The sequence below is a fragment of the Anomaloglossus baeobatrachus genome, chromosome 1 (assembly GCF_048569485.1).
Source record: "Anomaloglossus baeobatrachus isolate aAnoBae1 chromosome 1, aAnoBae1.hap1, whole genome shotgun sequence".
Classification (NCBI taxonomy): Eukaryota; Metazoa; Chordata; class Amphibia; order Anura; family Aromobatidae; genus Anomaloglossus; species Anomaloglossus baeobatrachus.
This window is the reverse complement of record NC_134353.1, coordinates 847,513,078-847,537,142: the sequence shown is the minus strand read 5'-3', so window position 1 is coordinate 847,537,142 and position 24,065 is coordinate 847,513,078. Positions and strand designations below refer to the sequence as shown.

The following is a 24,065-nucleotide window of genomic DNA, read 5'->3' as shown; positions in this document are numbered from 1 at the left end:
TGTCCCAACCTAAGTCCCGAAAAGAGACAACCACCCACAGAGAGGGATAGGGCATCCGTCAGAGCCTGTAGATCCCACGGGTCAGCGTCAGCGGGCATGGCTCCCAACAGTATTACCGGGAGCGGACTCCCGAGTTCCAGACCGTGAAGTCCATAACACTACAGCACAGTGCAGAGGGAAGAGATACGGACCACCAGCCCGGGTGGGGGACCAGAATACACCCGGCCGCGGCGGCCGGCCACCATCACCTTAGTTAACCAATGGACTTGTCTGACTTCTTTAATCGTGAGTAAGCTGAGACTGCCTGGTCTGACCAGGCGCACCGGTTCCTGCCATTACCGTCTCCTGCACCAAGTCCCGGGGCCACCATCCCTACCTAGGGGTTAACAACAAGCTGCCATCCTATCGCCCCGGGTGTCCCACAACAGCAGCGGTGGTGCCACATCTCATTACACACCGTGGGTGACGTAACAGACAGTTTACTACCATCCCCTAGAGCTGGGTCGTGTAACGGTGACCCAGGGGCACAGGAGAGTGGTCGCCAGGGCAGGTACACCCGAGTACTGCTGGGACCATTAGCACCGACGGGGCACAGGGCTCTAGGTCAGATGACAGTTTCATATGGCCTGGCAAATACCTGCACAGTGAGGGGAACTTCACGGACCTCACTTACCCACAGATTTGGGGGCACCAGCAGTACACCAAGGATCAGTGTTCGGAACACAGACCAGCCCTACAGGGTCCACACTGCCCGCCGTACAGAGAAGGAGACTGCCACAAAAGGGACAGTCGGGCCCCAAACCGCTCCATGCTACGCGGACCCAACCACACTGAGGGTGCCGAGGACAGAGCAACCAAGTCATCAACTGGCACTGGAACTACAGGGACCTGAACCAGCCGTCCGAGGGTCAACAGTGAGTAGAGATTGTTAACTACAACCCACGGTGTGGCCTCCCTTATTACTCCATCATACATCTCCAGGGCTCAGCCCTACCTTCGGAGGGCCTACCACCACAGCTGCAGTTACCACCAGCCCTAGAGATAATCAACTCAGCAGCAGTGGTTCCACCATCTTAACCGCAACCTGCAGGTGGCGTCACACAAATTACTTTAATCTCCCCTGTAAATACTCCCGGGATTGGGCAATGACCACCAAAGTGACATTTCCCAGTTATACACTGCCCGGGACCGAGTACCCCATTCCCTGGGCGACACACAACCTCTTAAAGGGGTTCTCCATTTTAAGAAAATACCAGTCCCCGGTCTCAGTTTTCTATGGAAAAAAAAATACAAAACTACACTTTACTCACCCTCCCCAGGTCAAAAACGGAGTCTCCACTGCTTCTCCTGGCGTCTCTTATAGTATTTGGCGTTGACGTTACATTGACAGCACAGTAGCGGCTCAGCAGCTCTGCCCATATAGCAGGGTCACCCAACTCAGAGCCCACACATTAGTTGCTGAGTTGTGAACATGACATCAGCACAACAGCAATAAATACCTGGAGCAGTGGTGTAGACTCAGCAACAGGACCAAGGTTAGTGAGTTAAGTGCACTTTTTTTATATAACGAATCTTCCATGGGCACTGGGATTTTCTGATAGGAATCAACTCCTTTAATTGCTGTTGCCTCAATTTATAGCACCATATGAATGTTTAAACTAAGGCAAAAAAATCTAGCTCTGATCATAGCACCCAAACCCATTCCAAACATGCAGGGCTCACATTGGTTGTACATGTGTAATGGACATCACCAAGGAGTACTTAAAAACTAAAATATTGGCCAAGTAAGCCCCTTATGTGCAGTGGGCCCTCTCACTGTCCCGGGTTTGTTGCGTGTTGATGTCAAATGTGATGCTGGCTTTCATCACTTCTCACAACAAGCCATGAGACAAAGTCAATAAGTCTGGGGTCATATAGCGAGAGTGTACGTCAAAAGCAGGGTGGAAGACAAAAGAATAAACAGGCCACAGTCCATAGGCAGATCACATAAAGTGAAAGAAAGGTAAATGAGGAGTCAAAGGCAAGGTCAGGCAGCAAGAGATCAAAACAGCAAAGAATGAGGCCACTCCACAGAGCAAAGCTACAAGTGACAATGGTCTGACCATTGCCAATCAACTAATTAATATACCTATTCTAGATACTCAAAGTAGACATTTTGCCAAAACCAGATTCTTACTACTTTTGTATAAAATCATATAATTTTATTATCAAATTCACGTACATAACACACAATTAAAAGGCAGGATGAAAAATAGAGGAAGGAAGGATAATCTTTCCCTCTCACTATTCCTTCCTTACTACGGGGGTCGGCGTCCTAATGTGAAGACGCCCCCGTTCAATGACGGCTGACCCTAGATATGGCCCTCCCTAATAATAACCGTGATCCCTCTCAGATAGAAACAACCCCTACAGTAGTAACACCACAGTGAGGAAGAGGTGCTCAGTCCACAGTGGCTAATTTATCTTTATCACCACTCGGATGAGTAGAGATACGGGGCATAGGGAAGTCGTCAGATGTTCCAAATGTCTATGTGCTCAACTACGGTATAGATGAGTCAAACTTATACATAGGTCAATGTGCTCAGTTAGAGGTAGACAGATGAGTCACACTATATAAGAAACCAAGAAATGCCCAATAGAAGGTAAGTAACATTTCTTATAGATTTCTACGTTGGTTTCAATTACATGTAAAAAAAAAATATTAAACAGATCTGATGATGAAATGTTAATTTAGTGATGGTTATAACTCACCTTATGTGTCAGTGAATGCTGCTTGAGATGATGCGGTTGTACAAATTCCATGCCACACTCGGTGCAGATATATGGCCGGATGTCCTTGTGTTTCATCATGTGATTCTGCAGTTGACTTGGGTATTGAAATGTTTTATCACATTCACTACAATTGTACTGAATCGGGCCCCGGTGGGCTGTCAAGTGTCTTTTAAGCTGAGCCAGGGTTGGAAAGTCAAGTCCGCACTCAACACAGATATTTTCTCTCCCGCTCTCGTGCTTTGACTCATGGACTTTAAGTTCACTTGGATAGGCAAACCCTCTGCCACATATCCTACAGTTGTATGGTTTCACATCACTGTGTTGCATCATGTGGCGCTTTAAATGACTGGTTTGGGTAAAAGCTTTATTACACACTTGGCACTTGTGCGGTCGGGTGCCTTGGTGAGTTAACATATGTGTATGCAAATGACTGAGCTGTTTAAAGAACTTGCCACAGCGTGAACAAGCATGTGGTTTGATGCCACTGTGCCCTAAAATATGTGTTACCAAATTATATTTGGATGTATAGGACTTTTCACACATTGCACATTTCCAACGTTTCTGATCGCCCACCTCCACATAGAAGCTATCATCAATCTGAATATTAACATCAACCCTCTCCACCTGCTGTTTGTTATCATCATGGCCTTCGATCTGTGTTTTACCGAGAGCATCATCTGGTTGTTGGCCTGTATCAAAAGCTTGATGTACATGCATAGTATGAGTGGGCATATGGAAGGGGAACATAATGCCAGGATAATTTTTGTGAAATAATGGATAAGAAGGGTGTAGACATAGTGATCCAGTAGGCCACAGTGCACTTGCTCTTATAGGTTCATGATTTAAAGGATTAAGCCAAAATGGGTCCATAGTTCTGTAATACTGAAGACCAATATTAGGCAAATCAACCATTTTGGCATTGTAGCTTGACATGGGCGGTAGATGATAAAACAAGGGCAGATGAGACGGGAGAAAACTCTTTGTGTCTTCTTCTGCCTCAGTGCAGAGTTTGTGGTCTTCATCTTCATGTGACATCTTAGATGGCAAATTTTTTCTTCGACGTGACCCATTTTCAAATGCATCGTGCAAATGATGGTTATTTTCTGGATGGCCATATTGGTAGTGGGCAAAGTGATGTGCATATCCCTCTTGGAAGGGAGATGGTCTGCTACACTTCACAATAGATGGCATTGCTTGTCTGATGAGTGCAAAAACTGGAGATTTCTTAATGTCAGCATTAAGACATGAAGTGTAATCTTTTTCTATGTATGTAACATTCTGCATGATTCACCTGCAAGAAGAAGAGAAGAAAAGGTGTAAGTATAAAAAGTAACCTACAGTATATACAATGTATACTATCTAAGGCGGGCTTTACACATTGCGACATCGGTTCCGAAATATCGTCGGGGTCACGTCATTAGTGACGCACATCCGGCGCTGGTAGCAACATCGCAACGTGTAAATCCTAGGTGCGACGATAAACGATCGCAAAAACGTCGAAAATCGGTGATCTGTGTAGCGTCATTCATTTTCATAATGTCTGGTCGACTGCCGGTACGATGTTGTTTGTCGTTCCTGCAGATCCACACATTGCTGTGTGTAAACCTGCAGGAGCGACAAACATCGCCTTACCTGCGTCCCGACGGCAATGCGGAAGAAGGTGGGTGGGATGTTATGTCCCACTCATCTCCGGCCCTCTGCTCCTATTGGCCAGCCGATTAGTGACGTTGCGGTGACGTCGCTGTGACGCCGAACGCACCTCCCCCTTGAAGGAGGGATAGTTCGGCAGTCACAGCGACGTCGCCGAGCAGGTATGTGCGTGTGAAGCTGCCGTAGCCATAATGTTCGGTACAGCAGCAATCACCACATATCGCATGTGCGACGGGGGCGGGTGCTATCGCGCTGGACATCACTAGCAATTGCTAGCGCTGTCGCAACGTGTAAAGCCCGCCTAGAACAATACGGCTTTAAGACTACTACCCCTAAGGACTAAGCCTATTTGGCTAGTGACACAAAAAAATATATTTCTATTTTTTGTGCGTCACATCGCTAAATTCAGAGGGATATCACTTTTTTGGCGACTTGAAATAATTAGGCCTCATTTTTAATTTGGAATAAGTTGTGATATAATCAGTACCATTTTGGGTTACATAGAATTCTTGAATTATTAATAATAAATAGTGTTAACTTTATTATTTTTTTTTATTATTATTATTATTATTATTACTAGATGGTGGCCCGATTCTAGCGCATTGGGTATTCTAGAATATGAATGTAGTTTATGTAGCCCACACCACTACCCCAGCAACACCCACATCCAATCTGGAGGCAGCTGAGCGGAGAGAGGTGGGCGGGACATGCCGAGGCGGAAATAGGAAGCAGCCGCATCTTCCAACCTGCAGAGCTAGCGAGGGGAGGGAGAAAGTACTACAGAGTATGAAAAGAGAAGAAAGTGCAAGGTGAGTACAATCATTTTTTTTTTTTTTCACTGTGTGCTGGAGGCTGCTGCTGGGGTGTATATAGAGGCTTTGGCTTGTGGGGTGTATATAAAGGCTGCTGGGGTGTATATAGAGGCTGCTGGGGTGTATATAGAGGTTTCTGTGTGGCGGTGTCTGTGTGCGGCGGTGTCTGTGTGCGACAAATCAGCGGAGGGTGGTTCAAATCCAATTCGCGGCCGGACTGCGCCTGTCGCTGACTGGTTGCGGGCGGCTGGCGCGATCAATCAGCGACGCGGGATTTCCGTTACAGACAGACAAAATTATATATATAGATTATTATATAGCGCCAACATATTCCACACCACATTACAATTCAGACTATACATGCACAAAATATATTAGACAATACAGAGTGAAACATAATTCAGCAATTCAAACAAGGAATGGTCCTGCTCGCAAGCTAACAATCTGAAGGAGATAAGTATTGACACAACAGTTAAACAATGCGTGTATGGTTCAACCATCTGTCATAATAAAGGTCTTCATGTAAAGCTGCATGAATCAGTCATCTGCCACTATGTATATATGTCCAGATACAAGAGCTATTGAGTGCATGGAGGCTGTGGGAAACAGATATCAAAGGTACGAGATTCAGAAGAAAAATGTAGTAGGGAACACTAAAAAAAATTACATTAGTGAAGTGATGTGATAGGCCTGCCTAAAAAGATGTGTGTTTAGGGCACATGTAAAACCTGCTTGATTGGGGTAGTGCAATCCAGAAAACTGGTACAGCATGAGAATGTTAGTCTTATATCATGATTAAAAAAAAAAATGTATGAGTAGGTTGGTAGACAGAGATGAGGGAAAAGATGCAGAGTAGTGGAGAGCTTTGTGGGTAAGTGTGATAAGTTTAACTTTCGTTCTTAAGTGGATAGGCAATCAGTGCAATGGACTGGTACAGGGTAGAGGCACTGGTGTAGTGCTGGACAGAAACATGAGGCTGACAGCTACATCCAGGATAGATTGAAGAGGGGAGAGTTTAGTAAGAAGAATACCAATAAGTAGAGAGTTGAGTAGTTAACAAGTGAATAAATCAGAATGAAGGTTAAAGTTTTTACACCTCCAAGCATAAAAAAGGTGGTTCCAGGAAACATTTTTGAGGTGAAGAAGACATGAGTGTGCAAGTGATCATATATAGAAAGTTAAATAAAGATCTGAGTCAAGTACACAGACGAAAAAGCAGTCCTCCTGCCTGGGGGTTATGGTAGTACCACACAGAAATGGAAACATTAGGTTTAGGTTGGTTAGAAAAGGATAATAGGAATGGGAGGATAATAAATTCAGATTTGGAAAGATTAGGTTTCAGATACAGAACGGACATGATAGTAGAGACAGCGAAGAAATATAAGGCTGATGTTTGGAGACAATATGCGTATTTGGGTATCATTAGCATTGAGATAATACCAAAAACTAAATCTGCTGATGATTTGTCTAGTAGCATTGGTATGTAAAGAAAAGAGGTGAGGACCTAAGACTGAACCCTGAAGAACCCCAACATGAAAAGGAAGAGGAGAGAAAAAAGAGCCCGTAAAAAATACACAGAAGGAACAATTAGAAAATTAGGAGGATAACCAGGAGAGAACAGCATCCTTGAGGCCAATAGAGTGGAGAACAGAGTAGGAGCTGGAGATCCACGGTGTCAAATGCTGCAGAGACATCCAGGAGAATCAGAAGGGGGTAAATTTAGATGTCAGCAGATTGTTACAGACTTTAGTAAAGGCAGAGATAAGGTATGCACACCAGTGACTATGTAAGGGGAATACATGGAATAGCAGAAACTGCTGTGTGAATACTGACTTGAAAAATCCAATAGCTATGTGTAAAAGTGAAAATGTGAAAAATGGAATCTGCATTACTGCCATGAACATATGAATCAAGAGAAATTTAGCTACTGAATTGATCAATGCAATAGAGCCCCAACACTACGCCAAAGTATTTCTCTACGTTGGGGTCCCTAGCTTGTGTGTGTCCTCTCATGCAGTTAAAAAACTTACCGTGTATGGGAAGCTGAGACCCAGGCTATTTATGCGTATTGTATGGATTGGCAATAGGTGTGGTGGGGAGGGTTCACAAATGAAAAACTACTAACAATAACGAATAACGTTTGGAACACCATTCTAAGTCTGAACTGGGTGCAAAAAACCTAAAAAAACCATCACTAACAAGCTAGGGACACACACAAGCTAGGGACCCCAACGTAGAGAAATACTTTGGCGTAGTGTTGGGGCTCTATTGCATTGATCAATTCAGTAGCTAAATTTCTCTTGATTCATATGTTCATGGCAGTAATGCAGATTCCATTTTTCACATTTTCACTCTTACATATAGCTATTGGATTTTTCAAGTCAGTATTCACACAGCAGTTTCTGCTATTCCATGTATTCCCCTTACATAGTCACTGGTGTGCATACCTTATCTCCCCATAGTGATGTTTTTTTAGGTTTTTTGCACCCAGTTCAGACTTAGAATGGTGTTCCAAACGTTATTCGTTATTGTTAGTAGTTTTTCGTTTGTGAACCCTCCCCACCACACCTATTGCCAATCCATACAATACGCATAAATAGCCTGGGTCTCAGCTTCCCATACACGGTAAGTTTTTTAACTGCATGAGAGGACACACACAAGCTAGGGACCCCAACGTAGAGAAATACTTTGGCGTAGTGTTGGGGCTGTATTGCATTGATCAATTCAGTAGCTAAATTTCTCTTGATTCATATGTTCATGGCAGTAATGCAGATTCCATTTTTCACATTTTCACTTTTACACATAGCTATTGGATTTTTCAAGTCAGTATTCACACAGCAGTTTCTGCTATTCCATGTATTCCCCTTACATAGTCACTGGTGTGCATACCTTATCTCCCCATAGTGATGTTTTTTTAGGTTTTTTTGCACCCAGTTCAGACTTAGAATGGTGTTCCAAACGTTATTCGTTATTGTTTAGTAAAGGCAGAAACCATATTGTATAAGATATATAGCAAATTAGGCAAGAGAATACAAGGCTTTCAGAAGTATGGAGATAAAAGCAAGATTACAGAGAGGTCTTGTTATGCACATAAGTATTCCAACATGGGTAAAAGGGGGGGAAAAAGATTATCTCAATGCAGCTGCACCTGCACTCGTCCGATTCATGTACAGACTAGTATCTCTAGCTGTGCAACACCCTAAGGCTATGTGCCCACGGGAGTTTGCACCTGTGGATATATCCGCAGGTACGGTCGCAGGTTTCCCGCAGCTGCTTGCTGGAATCCGCAGCTATTTTTAGCTGCAGTAGTACAGCGAAATAGCTGCGGTAAACCTGTGGACATTCATGCTGATTACCTGCGGAAGTCCCGGCCCTATCTCCATAGTGGAGGGCCGGGATTTCCGCAGGTAATTCCGCAGCAAGAATTGACATGCAATTACATGCGGCTGCGGGATATCCGCAGCATGTTCCGCAGCCACACGTATCCGCAGCATGGACACAACACACCCCATGTCCCATAGGATAACATTGGGAGTGTCTGTACATTCTGAAACCTGCGGATTTATCTGGAAAATTCAGAAAATCCGCGGATTTTCCGCCGATAAATCCGCAGGTTTAATCTACCATGGACACAAAGCCTAATGCTTACTGCATAGACAAGAATATCCATAGCCGCACCACTAAAATATCAGAACTTGGACTTGTATGTCTGAAAGGCCATTGAGTTGTTTCTCGTACCTCCTAAGTAACCAGAGGGGATGTTGCTACACAATACAAATCAAGATAGGGAAGACATATAGACATAGTCGAGAACCCAAGGTGAGGGAACATAAAACATGTGCACAAGTGGACAAAGAAGAAAAAATAAATGCAAGCAAGTGTAAACTCCTACCAACCAAACAGAAAACAGAAAATGCCGAGTGCTGAGGTTTGTTATAGGGGCCTGCCCTGCACTTTAGAGATAAAGTGGGAGTTAAAAGTATCAAAGAGCTGTTCTTGATTATTGGTTAATAAGGGGATGAGGGTAGTGAGAGGATGATGAGGTTAATGAGGAGAGGAGGTGGATTTTTTTTTTTAACAAATATTTTTAATAACTGAGATATATTTTGCACATAAACTTATGGTGGATGACGTCATTTAATTGATTTTTGTTCATGTTTGTAATTATTAGGGGAATGGGAACTATAGTAATTCTGCTGCTATTTATTGGTGTTTTAGATTATTTACCTCATAGATGCAATAACGTATTATTTTCATATACATTAGGATTATAGTGATACTGTTCAGCGATAGTTTTTAAAAATAATACAACTTTTAATGAAAAACTTTATTATTTTACTTTTGTTAAATATAAAAAATATAAAAGTGTACATAATATGCACTTTGAGTCCCTTGTCAAAACAGCGCAATACAATTTGTTAGTTTTATTTATTTAATTTATTATTTGGGGTCATGCGGTTGTCACTCACAATATCACCTTATAATTACTGAAAAAATGCATTTGTATACTTAATATACCAAGGCTACTGCAGGTCAGTAGCAAACTGAACACAGACCTGGAAGCCATTGTTAGGTTTACTGCTGCTAAGGCAACTGAAAAGCACTGAGCATCATATTTTCCATCTACATCTGTCTAACCACCTAAGGGGATACATGTCGAGGATAGTACCCCGGCTGTCAGTCACCATAGAGATCCCACAGACACTGACAGTCACAATCACAACGGCATTGTGCGAGAACTCCCTGATTACATACATGTACATGGTCTATAGGGGGCATGACTACAGTTAGGTCCAGAAATATTTGGACAGTGACACAATTTTCGCGAGTTGGGCTCTGCATGCCACCACATTGGATTTGAAATGAATCCTCTACAACAGAATTCAAGTGCAGATTGTAACGTTTAATTTGAAGGTTTGAACAAAAATATCTGATAGAAATTGTAGGAATTGTACACATTTCTTTACAAACACTCCACATTTTAGGAGGTCAAAAGTAATTGGACAAATAAACCAAACCCAAACAAAATATTTTTATTTTCAATATTTTGTTGCGAATCCTTTGGAGGCAATCACTGCCTTAAGTCTGGAACCCATGGACATCACCAAACGCTGGGTTTCCTCCTTCTTAATGCTTTGCCAGGCCTTTACAGCCGCAGCCTTCAGGTCTTGCTTGTTTGTGGGTCTTTCTGTCTTAAGTCTGGATTTGAGCAAGTGAAATGCATGCTCAATTGGGTTAAGATCTGGTGATTGACTTGGCCATTGCAGAATGTTCCACTTTTTTGCACTCATAAACTCCTGGGTAGCTTTGGCTGTATGCTTGGGGTCATTGTCCATCTGTACTATGAAGCGCCGTCCGATCAACTTTGCGGCATTTGGCTGAATCTGGGCTGAAAGTATATCCCGGTACACTTCAGAATTCATCCGGCTACTCTTGTCTGCTGTTATGTCATCAATAAACACAAGTGACCCAGTGCCATTGAAAGCCATGCATGCCCATGCCATCAAGTTGCCTCCACCATGTTTTACAGAGGATGTGGTGTGCCTTGGATCATGTGCCGTTCCCTTTCTTCTCCAAACTTTTTTCTTCCCATCATTCTGGTACAGGTTGATCTTTGTCTCATCTGTCCATAGAATACTTTTCCAGAACTGAGCTGGCTTCATGAGGTGTTTTTCAGCAAATTTAACTCTGGCCTGTCTATTTTTGGAATTGATGAATGGTTTGCATCTAGATGTGAACCCTTTGTATTTACTTTCATGGAGTCTTCTCTTTACTGTTGACTTAGAGACAGATACACCTACTTCACTGAGAGTGTTCTGGACTTCAGTTGATGTTGTGAATGGGTTCTTCTTCACCAAAGAAAGTATGTGGCGATCATCCACCACTGTTGTCATCCGTGGATGCCCAGGCCTTTTTGAGTTCCCAAGCTCACCAGTCAATTCCTTTTTTCTCAGAATGTACCGGACTGTTGATTTTGCTACTCCAAGCATGTCTGCTATCTCTCTGATGGATTTTTTCTTTTTTTTTCAGCCTCAGGATGTTCTGCTTCACCTCAATTGAGAGTTCCTTAGACCGCATGTTGTCTGGTCACAGCAACAGCTTCCAAATGCAAAACCACACACCTGTAATCAACCCCAGACCTTTTAACTACTTCATTGATTACAGGTTAACGAGGGAGACGCCTTCAGAGTTAATTGCAGCCCTTAGAGTCCCTTGTCCAATTACTTTTGGTCCCTTTAAAAAGAGGAGGCTATGCATTACAGAGCTATGATTCCAAAACCCTTTCTCCGATTTTGATGTGAAAACTCTCATATTGCAGCTGGGAGTGTGCACTTTCAGCCCATATTATATATATAATTGTATTTCTGAACATGTTTTTGTAAACAGCTAAAATAACAAAACTTGTGTCACTGTCCAAATATTTCTGGACCTAACTGTATATATTTACGGTGGTCACGCGGCAGCCTAGCTAATATTCAAGCAGAGAAGTTGATGCCAGTTGTCTTGGCCTTGACTTGTGGTATGCCTCCTGCGCCGGGACCTTCTGTTAGGTTCTCCTGCGTGCGGTCACATGTTATTCTCTGTACTGTGATGGGCTATTCCCTGCACTGGGTTGTTCGCCGGCTAAGGGAGGGGCTTACTCACACACGCTGCTTCCAGGCGGTTGCTCTCTTTTATCTGGGAGAGTTCATGCACGGAGCGGCGTCAGTCATATTCTCTGGCTAAGTTGCGGTAAGCCCCTGTCTCCTGGTTATAATGAATGATCTTGGTATGTTGGTAACCAGGGTAAATATTGGGTAACCAAGCAAAGCGCTTTGCTTGGTTACCCGATATTTACCCTGGTTACCAAGCGCAGCATCGTTACACGAGTCGCTGGTAGCTTAGATCTGACTGTTTGACAGCTCACTAGTGACCCTGTAGCGACATACCAGCGATCCTGACCAGGTGATATCGTGGTCGGAATCGCTGGTACGTCGTTTAGTGAGACGGTGCCCTAAGGGCATTGATTTCTGGAAATGTCCCATACCCAAGAGAGTTTAAGGCAGTGCTTGAAAATAATTGTGGCCACACAAAATATTGACACTTTAGACACAATTTGGCCATTTTCCCTTTGGGGTGTGCTTACTTTTGTTGCCAGCGTTTTAGACATTAATGGTTGTGTGTTGAGTTATTTAGAGGGCACCACATTTACACTGTTATACAAACTGTACACTGACTACTGTACATTGTATCAGTGTCATATCTTCAGTGTTGTCCCATGAAAAGATAGAATAAAGTATTTACTAAAAATGTGAGGGGTGTACTGACTTTTGTGATATACTGTATGTTTATTATGCCTGGTTAATCAATGGAGACTGTAATTACCCTTTAAGACAAAAGAAGAAAGAAGGATCGGCAGTCATCCATAATTTTCTTTCTTTTATTAAGTGTAGACACCATGAAATAACATTGACTATAAGAAAGAAAATTAATTGGACGAGTGACGATCCTTATTTCTTCTTTATGATTATAGGACTTCCACTCCTGCATACTAGCATCAATATACAACATAGTGAGTGCCGTCTGGATCTCTTCTGAATACTCTTTAAGGCCTCTTTCACACGTCCGTGAAAATCACGCACGTTTTTCACGGACGTGTCAAAGGTGCGTATTGCCCTTTGTATGCCGTTTATGCCACACGTGTGTTCTCCGCTTTCTGCTCACCTGTCTCTGGCGTTGCTGTCCGTGGTTCTGATCTATGGTCTCCGATCCTGCCGACTCCCGCTGCTGCTGCTTCTAGCCCGCAGTGGAGTGAATATGCGATGACCATGAGTGGGGGTCGCAAGCAAGTGACAGCAGCGGCAGAGACAGCAGGGCTCGGGAAGGTGAGTTTAGAAAGTCCTTGTTATACACAGACACATGTGTTTTCTCCAGTGCGTTTCACACGGATCACATCTGTGCGGTCCATGTGCGGTCCGTGTGACATTCGTGATGCCGGAGAAAAACAGACATGTCCACGTGTGGTGCACACGGGCACACGTATGCTCCACATGAACACGCGGCCCATGGCAAAACACGCACGTGAGCGCAGACCCATTGATTTTAATGGGTCTATATGTGTCCGTATCTCCGGCACGTGAGGAAACGGACCAAACACGTACCAGAGACACGGACGTGTGAAGGAAGCCTAAGACAGGGGTCCCTGTCAACACAGAACCATTATGGCCAGAGCCATATATGACTCGTGGGCCCCTGCTGTGGATATGTGCCAGCTCTGTATATTAGCACCGCTACCATCAGTATAAGTATGCATAATGCACACACGACTCATCATTGCCCCCCAAAACTACCCTTCTTCAAATTATTCTTTAGTAGAGTTGAGCGATGCTCGAGTCGAACAGTTCGCCAATTTCATGTTCGAGTGATTTTGGGGGGTGTTCGAGTCATTCGACGAACTTGAATGATTTGCTTCAAGTTCGGCAGTTCGAGTTACCGTTCGAGAAGGGTTCGATCACCAAAAGCGTGGCTTTTCACAGTACGTATGTGCGCACGTTGCGTATCTGCATGCGTCCTGCGTCCCAAAACACAATCCCTATCTCTTTCCTACTCACCGATCACGGGCGCCTCGCTGCACGGCTGTCACAAATCTCCGGCGGCTTTTCCTCTTTTGAAAATGGCTGCCGCTTGATCATTCAATCAGGTATTCCGTGCCTTCCCCGCCCACCGTCGCCCATAATTGGTTGCAGTCAGACACGCCCCCATTATGAGTGACAGCTGTCTCACTGCAACCAATCACAGACGCTGGTGGGCGGGTCTATATCATGCAGTAAAATAAATAAATAAATAATTAAAAAAAATAATAAAATGCGGTCCCCCCAATTTTGATACCAGCCAGGATAAAGCCACACGGCTGAAGACTGGTATTGTCAGGATGGGGAGCACCACGTTATGGGGAGCCCACGACCCTAACAATATCAGCAGGCAGCCGCCCGGAATTGCCGCATCTATTAGATGCGACAGTTCCGGGACTCTACCCCGCTCATCCCAATTTGCCCTGGTGAGGTGGCAATCGGGGTAATAACAGGGTTAATCATGACAAGCGTCTCCCCGAGACACCTTCCATGATTAACCTGTAAGTGAAAGTAAAGAAACATACACAGCAAAAAATCCTTTATTTGGAATAAAAGACAAAAAACACCTCATTTACCACTTTATTAATCCCCATACAACAATCCAGGTCCGAAGTAATCCACACGACACTTTCAGCTCTGCTGCATGAAGATGACAGGGAGCCCCGTAGAACACGAGCGCTCTGAGTCCTCTCCACGCAGCACCTGAAGTGAGCCACGCTGTCACCGGAGACTTCACTCTGCAATGCAGAGGTCAAGATAACCAAATCTTCCTATGTTGCTCATTAGAGGCAGTGGCTCAATGGTGAGAGCTACTGCCTAGGGAGCATGAGTTCATGTCCCGGCCGCCCCGGTAAAGAATTTAATTTATTTTAAATTATAATTATTATTTATTTATAATTATAATTTAATATAATTTACTTATGCACTGAGGGGAGGAGCCGGACATCAGCTGTGAGCCGCGGGACACACCTCTAAAATCGAGAGCAGTTCACGGAATGAGGCTGCATTGCTCTCTCCTCTCTCTCTTCTCTCTCTTCTCTCTCCTCTCTCTCTTCTCTCTGTCTTCTCTTTCTCCTCTCACTCTCTTCTCTCTCTCATCTCTCTCTCTCTGTCTCTCTCTTTTTCTCTCTCTCTTTTTCTCTCTTTTTCTTTCTTTCTATCTCTCTCTCTCTTTTTCTCTCTTTTTCTCTCTCTCTTTTTCTATCTCTCTCTTGTTCTCTCATTTTCTCTCTTTCTCTCTTTTTCTCTTTCTCTCTCTTTCTCTCTATTTATCTCTCTTTTTCTCTTTCTCCCTCTCTCTCTTTCTCTCTCTCTCTCTCCCTCTCTCTCTTCTCTTTTCTCTCTCTTTTCTCACTCCCTCTCTCTCTTCTCTTTTCTCTCTCTTTTCTCTCTCTCTCAGACCTGGCGATGATCAGCTGATGCGGTCACCTGACGGCATCAGCTGACACTAAAAGTCGAGCGGTGAGGCCGGATTTTTACCGCCTCACCGCCTCACTTTTTTTAAGCTATCAGCTGCTGCTGTCGGACAGGAGTCTGCACAGAAGTGTGTAGTTTTTGGGGTTTTTTTGCACTGATGCATCAGCTGATTATATAAAAGCCGTTTATACAATCAGCTGCTGCGTCATGGGATTCAGGCCCTTGAACCTGACACATCATCTGATCGCTTTGCCTTCCAGCACACCGATCAGTTGATATTGGATCCGGATTGGACGGCGCGGGACCCTTGATCCAGGATTACTGTGGAGGGGGGGTTCTTTATTTCAATAAAGATGGAGTCACTAATTGTGTTGTGTTTTATTTCTAATAAAAATATTTTTCTGTGTTATGTTTTTTTTATCTGTACTATAAATTCATGGTGGCCATGTCTAATATTGGCGTGACACAATGAATTTCGGGCTTAGGGCCAGTTGATAATATATAGCTAGCCCTAACCGCATTATTACCCAGCGAGCCACCTGTCACCAGGGCAGCTGGAAGAGTTGCATACAGCGCCAGAAGATGGCGCTTCTATGAAAACGCCATTTTCTGGGGCGGCTGCAAACTGCAATTCGCAGCAGGGGTGCCCAGAAAGCTTGGACACCCTGCGCTGAGGATTCCAATCTCCAGATGCCTAGTTGTACCTGGCTGGACACAAAAATTGGGAGAAGCCCACATCATTTTTTTTTTAATTTCATGAAATTCATTAAATAATTAAAAAAAGGGCTTCCCTATATTTTTAGTTCCTAGCTGGGTACAAATAGGCAGCTGGGGGTTGGGGGCAGCTGTACCTGGCTAGCATACAAAAATATGGGGAAGCGCATGTCATGTTATGGGGGGGCAAAAAACTCCTGCATACAGTCCTGGATGGAGTATGCTGAGCCTTGTACTTCTGCAGCTGCTGTCTGCTGTCTGTCTGTATGGAGGAGTTTAATCCCCGTCACACGTACTTACGTGCTGAGCGATGTCACTGTGGGTGGCGAAAATCCACTTCCTGAAGGGGGTGGGACGTTCGGTGTCACAGCGAAGTCACACAGCAGAGGGGCGGAGATGAGCGGGACGTAAACATCCCGCCCACCTCCTTCCTTCCGCATAGCCGGCGGGTGCCGCGGGACGCACGTAAGCTGTGTTCATCAGTTCATCATTCCCAGGGTGTCACACAGTGCGATGTGTGCTACCCCGGGTACGATGAACAACCTGCGCAAAGTAAAATAAACGATTTTTTAAAAATTAACGAGGAGTACACGATATCCGATTTCTCACCGATTTGCGATCGCTCGTAGGTGTCACACGGGACGACGTCGCCAACGAAGCCGGATGTGCTTCACGAAAACCGTGACCCCGACGATCTATCGCACGATAGATCGCCTCGTGTGACACCCACATAAGTGATACATCGTTGGATTCAGGATCTCGTTGCCTACATCATACTGCTCTGATATCAGCAAAAACATGCTGACAGATTCCCTTTAACTCCAGAGATGCCGAGGTCAGTAGTGACTGTGACAGCTGTAGAATAAGTCAGTGATGCCACCGTTCATTTGCTTAATTTCCTTTAATTTTTTAGTTATGTGTCTTCTACAATTTCCTCACATAGAAGATAGCTCATGACTATTTTCAATGCTAAATGTGGCTTTCAGGGTAAGAAGGTTGTTGATCACTGTTTTCAGACAATCACATTAGCGGGATTCTGTGTTGAAGAGGATACAATATTCCCATTATGCTCAATATTGAAGGTAGATTTCATCGAGTGACATTAATTACATTTCGATAGATTACACAAAGTATGAACACAGCATAATAAGAAGTGGAGGGGTTGTTCTGACAGACGTCATTTCTTGTCCTCATTGATGATTTTTCCATCCAGTATTACACTTTAATTTCCTAAAGCACATCTCAGATTTCCTGGATTTCGAGTCACTGACGCCAGATACTAAATGAAGGCTTTCCACAAAATGAGATACACAATTTGTGCTCATTTGTCTTCATTTACCTGGTCTAGTAAATGCATTGTGCTCTGAAAATATTACCTGGTTTAATGTGATGAACATGGAGCATATCTTCCTACGCTGCCCTTAATTACATCAATAATGCTGAAAGGGTTCGTCCACTTCTTTTATACTGATTACGTATTCTTAGGATATGTCATGAATATCAGATCAGTGGGGTCTAAGGCGGGCTTTAGACGTTGCGACATCGCTAGCAATTGCTAGTGTGCCGCCCTGGCAAAACCAGGGTGTCACAGAGGTCTGCATCCATGTTTTTGGTGCAGATCTCACTCTCCCTTGGGGAGTTTCCCACACACAGAAACACACCATCCAATCAGGTCCCACTCACCCCCTCCCCAGGAAAAGGGAGGGGCAGGAGTAGCTTAGAAAGAGCAGAGCAGAGTTTAGTTTTCAGCCAGTCTGCAGGAGGAGACAAGTCTGGAAGCAGCCCCTGTGTGGGGAAAGTGGTAGTCAGGGCCTCAGGAATAGGCCAGCCGCTTGTGGGACCCGAAGTGGACCGAGAGAGGGTAGTGGGCCCCCCTGGTGCCAGCTGTCGGGACCCAGTCCGGACCAGTGTGCAAAGCAGACGCAGACCTCGGGCAGGAAAAGAGCACCTGAATTACACACACAGGTGTGGGACCCGTCCTCAGCAGCCAGCCGTGGGCACCAGTTACCAGCAACTTGGTTAATTCCTAGACTCGTGTCAGTTATTGCTTTATACTGTGAGTACTCCTGCACCACCTGGTCCAAGCCGAGGGCTGCACCCGTCACTCCCCAAACCACCACTCCCAATTGGGCCCTGGGACTACAACTCCCCTACCCGTGGAGGGGATCCCTCCTTGCTGCCCCACACCATCAGTCCCGGGCACAGTCCCCAGAGGTAGCGGCGGTGCCACCACCTTATCATCGCAACCCACGGGTGGCGTCATGGACAATTCCCCCCTACCTAATCCCCCTTTTATTGTGGAGCCTGGGATCACAGACCGGGTCACGCCACCGTGATACCCGTATAAGCGACCCGTGGCCCGGATGTGAGTACCCCTTATCCCTGGGCGACACACTAGCGATGTCCAGGGCGATAGCACCCGCCCCCGTCGCACATGCGATATGTGATGATTGCTGCCGTAGCAAACATTATCACTACGGCAGCTTCACACACACATACCTTGTCGGCGACGTCGCTGTGACTGCTGAACAATCCCTCCTTCAAGGGGTAGGTGCGTTCAGCGTCACAGTGACGTCACCGTGACGTCACTAATCGGCCGGCCAATAAAAGCGGAGGGGCAGAGATGAGTGGGACATAACATCCCGCCCACCTTCTCCCTTCCGCATTGCCGTCGGGACGCAGGAGGAGATGTTTGTCGCTTCTGCGGGTTTACACACAGTGATGTGTGGAGCTGCAGGAATGACAAACAACATCGTACCTGCGGTCGAACCGACATTATGGAAATGAACGACGTTACACAGATCAGCGATATTGTACGCTTCTGTGCTCGTTCATCGTCGCACCTAGGATTTACACGTTGCGATGTTGCTACCGGCGCCGGATGTGCGTCACTAATGATGTGACCCCGACGATATATCGGTAGCGATGTCACAATGTGTAAAGCCCCCCTAAAACTCTGCACCCCCACTGATCAGCTGTTTCTGTCATCCTTGGCACCTCTTGCAATTACTAGACATCCTCAACAATCATAAAGTAAATACCAGACTAGCCTTGTTTTACGATTGACACACCTCCCCAAAATGTAATAAAAAGTGATCAAAATATCATATGTGTCCAAAAGTTGTACCAATAAATCTGACAATTTTTCATATAGAAAAACAAGCTGAAGCTAATCCTTTGATGTAAAAATAAAAAAGGTACAGGGATCTGAAAATGGTGACCCCTGCAGTTAGTTTTTCATATCTGGGCATTTAATATAATAATAATAATAATAATAAAGTTTTTTTATATAGAGCCAACATATTCCGCAGCACTTTACAATCTGGTGGGGGGTTGTATAGACAAATACAAAACAAAATAGTACATAATTCAACAGTTACAGTAGGAATGAGGGCCTTGCTCGAAAGCTTACAATCTATGGGGAAAAAAGGGAGACACAAAAGGTGAAGCACACTTGTATATCTGGCCGGCCGTCGTTTTTTCAGTTTATTGGTTACATATAAAGATGAATAATCTGGTCTTTAGACAGTAACCTTTTGGGTGCCTTTACGTGCTATTGGTTGTATGTAGGATGTGAGAGTAGCATCTAAAAGGTGGGACAGGAGAGTTAGGTTAGTAAGTTATTATGATAAGCTTGTTTGAAGAGGTGTGTTTTTAATGTACGCTTAAAAACTTGGGGGCTGGATATTAGTCGCATTCTTTGGGGAAGTGCATTCCAGATAACTGGCGCGGCATGAGAAAAGTCTTGGAGACGGAGGTGTGAGGTTCGTATTATGGAGGATGTTAGTCTAAGATCATTTGCGGAATGAAGGGGGCGGGTAGGATGATAGACAGAGATGAGGGATGAGATATATGGTGGTGCAGAGCTGTGGAGAGCTTTGTGGGTGAGGGATATGAGTTTGTATTGTATTCTGTAGCTGATAGGTAGCCAGTGTAGTGACTGGCACAAGGTGGAGGCATCTGTGAAGCGGCTGGACAGGAATATGACCCTGGCTGCTGCATTCAAGATGGAGTGGAGCAGGGAGAGTTTGGTCCGAGGGAGGCCAATCAAGAGTTGCTGTAATCCAGGCGGGAATGAATAAGACCGACAGTAAGGGTTTTTGCAGTTTCGAAAGTAAGAAATGGTCGGATTCTGGAGATGTTTTTGAGATGTAGGTGACATGTGCAAGTGAGTGATTGTATATGGGGAATGAGGGAGAGTTCTGAGTCAAATATGACCCCAAGACAGCGAGCATGCTGCTTGGGAATAATGATTAAATCATCAAAGGTAATTGAGATGTCAGGTGTAGGTTGGTTGGGAGAGGGAGGAAACACAAGGAACTCAGTTTTGGAGAGATTCAGTTTCAGATAGAGGGAGGATATGCTTTGAGAGACAGCAGACAGACAATCCCCTGGTATTTTGTAACAAAGCAAGGGTGATGATTGGAGATGATGTATACAATTGGGTGTCATCAGCATAGAAATGGTATTGGAAACTGAATCTGCTGATGGTTTGTCCAATAGGGGCTGTGTATAGAGAGAAGAGGAGAGGGCCCAAGACTGAGCCTTGAGGAACCCCGAAGGTGAGGGGGAGAGGAGTGGAGTAAGAACCAGCAAAGGAAACAGTGAAGGAGCGGTCAGAGAGATAGGAGGAGAACCAGGCGAGAGCAGTGTTCTTGAGGCCAATAGAGCGGAGAATAGTGAGGAGAAGTTGGTGGTCCACAGTGTCAAAAGCAGCTGAGAGATCCAAGAGAAACAATAGGGAATAGTGGCCTTTAGATTTTGCTGTTAATAGATCATTTGAGATTTTGGTGAGGGCCGTTTCGGTGGAGTGTAAAGAGCGGAAACCAGATTGAGAGAGATCAAGAAGTGAGTTTTCAGATAAATAGCGGATTAGTCGAGAGTGGACCAAGCGTTCCAGGATCTTAGAGATAAAGGGAAGGTTAGAGACTGGTCTGTAGTTAGTGGCACAGTTCTGATTGAGGGAAGGTTTTTTAAGTAGAGGGGTTATGATAGCATGTTTAAATGATGAAGGAAAGATACCTGATGAAAGAGAGAGGTTAAAAATTTTGGTTAGATAGGTAGTGACAGCTGGGGAGAGAGCCTGAAGGAGATGTGAGGGAAAAGGGTCACTGGTGCATGTTGTTGGGCGGGAAGAGGCAAGGAGACGCGTCACTTCTTCTGTGACAGGCTCGAATATTGATAGTGAGCTTGCAGTGCGGGTGAGGAGCGGATCCAGGCTCTGAGGGGATTTTTCAAAGATTTCATTTCGGATGTGTCGGGGGCGAGGGCCAGCTTCCCTGTCGCGGGGGCTGCTCGGGGAGATCGCGCTCGGATCCGGTGCCTTCTCCTCGGTGGCTCGAGCGGGCCGGACCCGGGGCTCGAGCAGCACTCCTCGCCCACGAGTGAAAAGGGAAGGGATTGGATTTTTGGGATATGTGTATAGAGTTCGTGACGCCACCCATGGGTTGTGGTGATGGTGGGCACCATCGCTGCTGGTGACGGGGTTCCCGGGAGCGATGGCGGGGAGCAGCTAGGTTTTAACCCCTCCGTGGGTAGGGGCTGTTGGTCCCGGGGCCCGGTAGGAGGGAGGGTTCCGCAGGATGGGTTTTGGCAGGTGCAGGGTTGCGGTGCAGCGCAGCGCTGTGCCGGATGGCACAGGTGTACTCACTCAAACACAGATGGACAGAGTCTCTGGTAAACCAAACGGCTGGATGGACGGGGCCCGCAGCCGGCTGCAGTGTTCTCCCTGGATGGGTTGATGGTGGCTGTCGTTTCCCTGCACCTGTGTTTTGTATCTTGACTCCAATGCCAGGGCACCGGTAGTCCGCTCCCCGACGTATATGTCACGGGCGGGGAGGACGCCGTCGCTGCTGCGCTCTCGCTAACGCTCGGGTCCGGCGCTGCTGCGATGGCTTCACGGTGGCTCGAGCGGTGGGCCGGATCCGGGGACTCGAGCGGCGCTCCTCGCCCGTGAGTGAAAGGTGTGGTTGGTTTGGGGGATTTGGTCCATGACGCCACCCACGGGTCGTGGTGAAGATAGGCACCACCGCTGCTGATGACGGGGATCCCGGGAGCGATGGTAAGGGGCAGCTGGGATGTTGTTGTCCCCCTCCGTGGGTAGGGGTCGGTGGTCCCGGGGTCCGATGATGTGACGGGGAGGCAGGGTTGGTGAGGTGCAGGATTGCAGGGACAGCACGGCGCGGTGCCGGATGGCACGGGTGTACTCATTCCGCAAGAAAGGTGCAAAGTCCTCGGTAAACCAAACGGCTGGATGGATGGGTCCCGCAGCCGGCTGCAGTGTTGCTCCCCGGACAGGTGATGGTGGCTGTCTTTCCCTGCACCTTGATGTTCTTCTGCTGACTACTATGGTTTCCCAACGGTAGTCCGCTTCCCGGTGTATGGGTAACGGAGGAGCCTGTTTGCCCGCAGGCGCTGGCCCTTGGGTCTCTAGCCTTAGGTGGTAGCTGTATACCCTCACAGTGTGGGCTGTTGCCTTCAATCGGGACTTTTGCTGTTGTGAAACCCGTGGGGTTCCAGTCACATTCGGATCTGACTATTGACGGCAGCTCCAAGCCTGGTTGGGGTCCGATGGCCCTGCCTGTGTGTGCTGGCTTCACTTCGCTCCCCGGTCGGAACCGGCGGGCTGTCGCCCGACCCCGGTCCTACGGTTCCGCGTTGCTCCACCACTCCTGCAGACGGCCACCACCGTCTGCCAACCTTGCTGTTAGTGCCTGGGCTACAAACCCAGACACCCAAGTGCTTGCTCCTCTCACTTCAAACTCCAACACTGAACTCTCCACTCCTCACTTCTAACTGACACTTTTCCCGCCTCCAGGCCTGTGAACTCCTCGATGGGTGGGGCCAACCGCTTGGCTCCGCCCCACCTGGTGTGGACATCAGACACTGGAGGGAGGCAACAGGGGTTTTTGTTTGGCTGGTGTCCCTGTCTAATGGGGGTGGGGGTGTTTGTGTGTTATCTGTGACGACCTGGCTAGGCCAGGGCGCCACATTTACGTGCCAGAGGAGCCTGTTTGCCTGCAGACGCTGGCCCTGTGGATCTCTGGCCCTTGGCGGTGGCGCTTATCCAGAACGGTTGGGCTGTTGCCTTCAGTCGGGACTTGGGTGGGAATGAACCCCTGAGGTCCAGACTGCAATCAGTAAATTTGACTAAAGGTTGGCTTCAAGCCTAGTCGGGGTCTGAGTACCCTGCCTGGTACTTGGCTCCAATCGGCTCCCCGGTTCGGTACCGGCGGGCCACCGCCCGACCCCGGTCCTACGGTTCCGCTGACCTTCGCCAACTCCTGCAGACGGCCACCACCGCCTGCCTACCTTGCTGGAAGTGCCCAGGCTCCGACCCAGACACCAACAGTTTCGCTCCTCACTCTCTACTGTCCACAACTGGACTCTCTGAACTCAACTGAGTGTTTTTCCCGCCTCCAAGCCTGTGAACTCCTCCGTGGGCGGGGTCAACTGCCTGGCTCCGCCCCACCTGGTGTGAACATCAACCCTGGAGGGTGGCAACAAGGGTTTAATGTGTGACTGGTGTGACCTGTCCAGGGAAAGGGGTGTATGGTGTTGTGTTTGTGACCACCTGGCTAGGCCAGGGCGTCACAGATGTCATTGATCTTTTGTAAGAAGAAAGTGGCCATATCATCAGAGCTTATTTTATTGACCGGGGTCTGTGCTTTAGGGCTCAGGAGGGAGTGCAAGGTTTCAAAGAGTCGTTTAGGATTGTTGGCTAGTGAAGTGATGAGAGTGGTAAAGTATACTTATTTAGCCAGATGGAGAGCAGAGTTATAGGTTTTGAGCATGAACTTATAGTGGATGTGTGGCGCCCTGGACTAGCCAGGTCGTCACAGGTACTACAGCACAACACCCCCACCCCGAGATAGGCACATCAGTCAGACACAAATCCTTGTTGCCCCCCTCCAGGGGCTGATGTCCACACCAGGTGGGGTGGAGCCAGGCGGTTGGCCCCACCCACTGAGGAGTTCACAGTCCTGGAGGCGGGAGAAGGAAGTCAGTTGAGAGGAGTTAGGAAAGTGAGAAGGCGTGAAGGAGTAGTAGAGGAGCAAACTGACTGTGTCCGGGTACGTGGCCGAGAGCA

At 46.5% G+C, this 24,065-nt stretch overlaps 1 protein-coding gene across 1 annotated transcript in view; it reads right to left on the bottom strand.

The window, feature by feature from the left end:
* Positions 1–24,065, bottom strand: part of ZNF366 (zinc finger protein 366) — a 72,870-nt gene that overhangs the window by 34,879 nt on the left and 13,926 nt on the right. The window contains exon 2 of the mRNA XM_075342178.1: positions 2,752–4,063. Coding sequence (XP_075198293.1) covers positions 2,752–4,056 — 1,305 coding nt within the window. The 5' untranslated portion in view covers positions 4,057–4,063. The remainder of the gene's footprint in view (positions 1–2,751; positions 4,064–24,065) is intronic.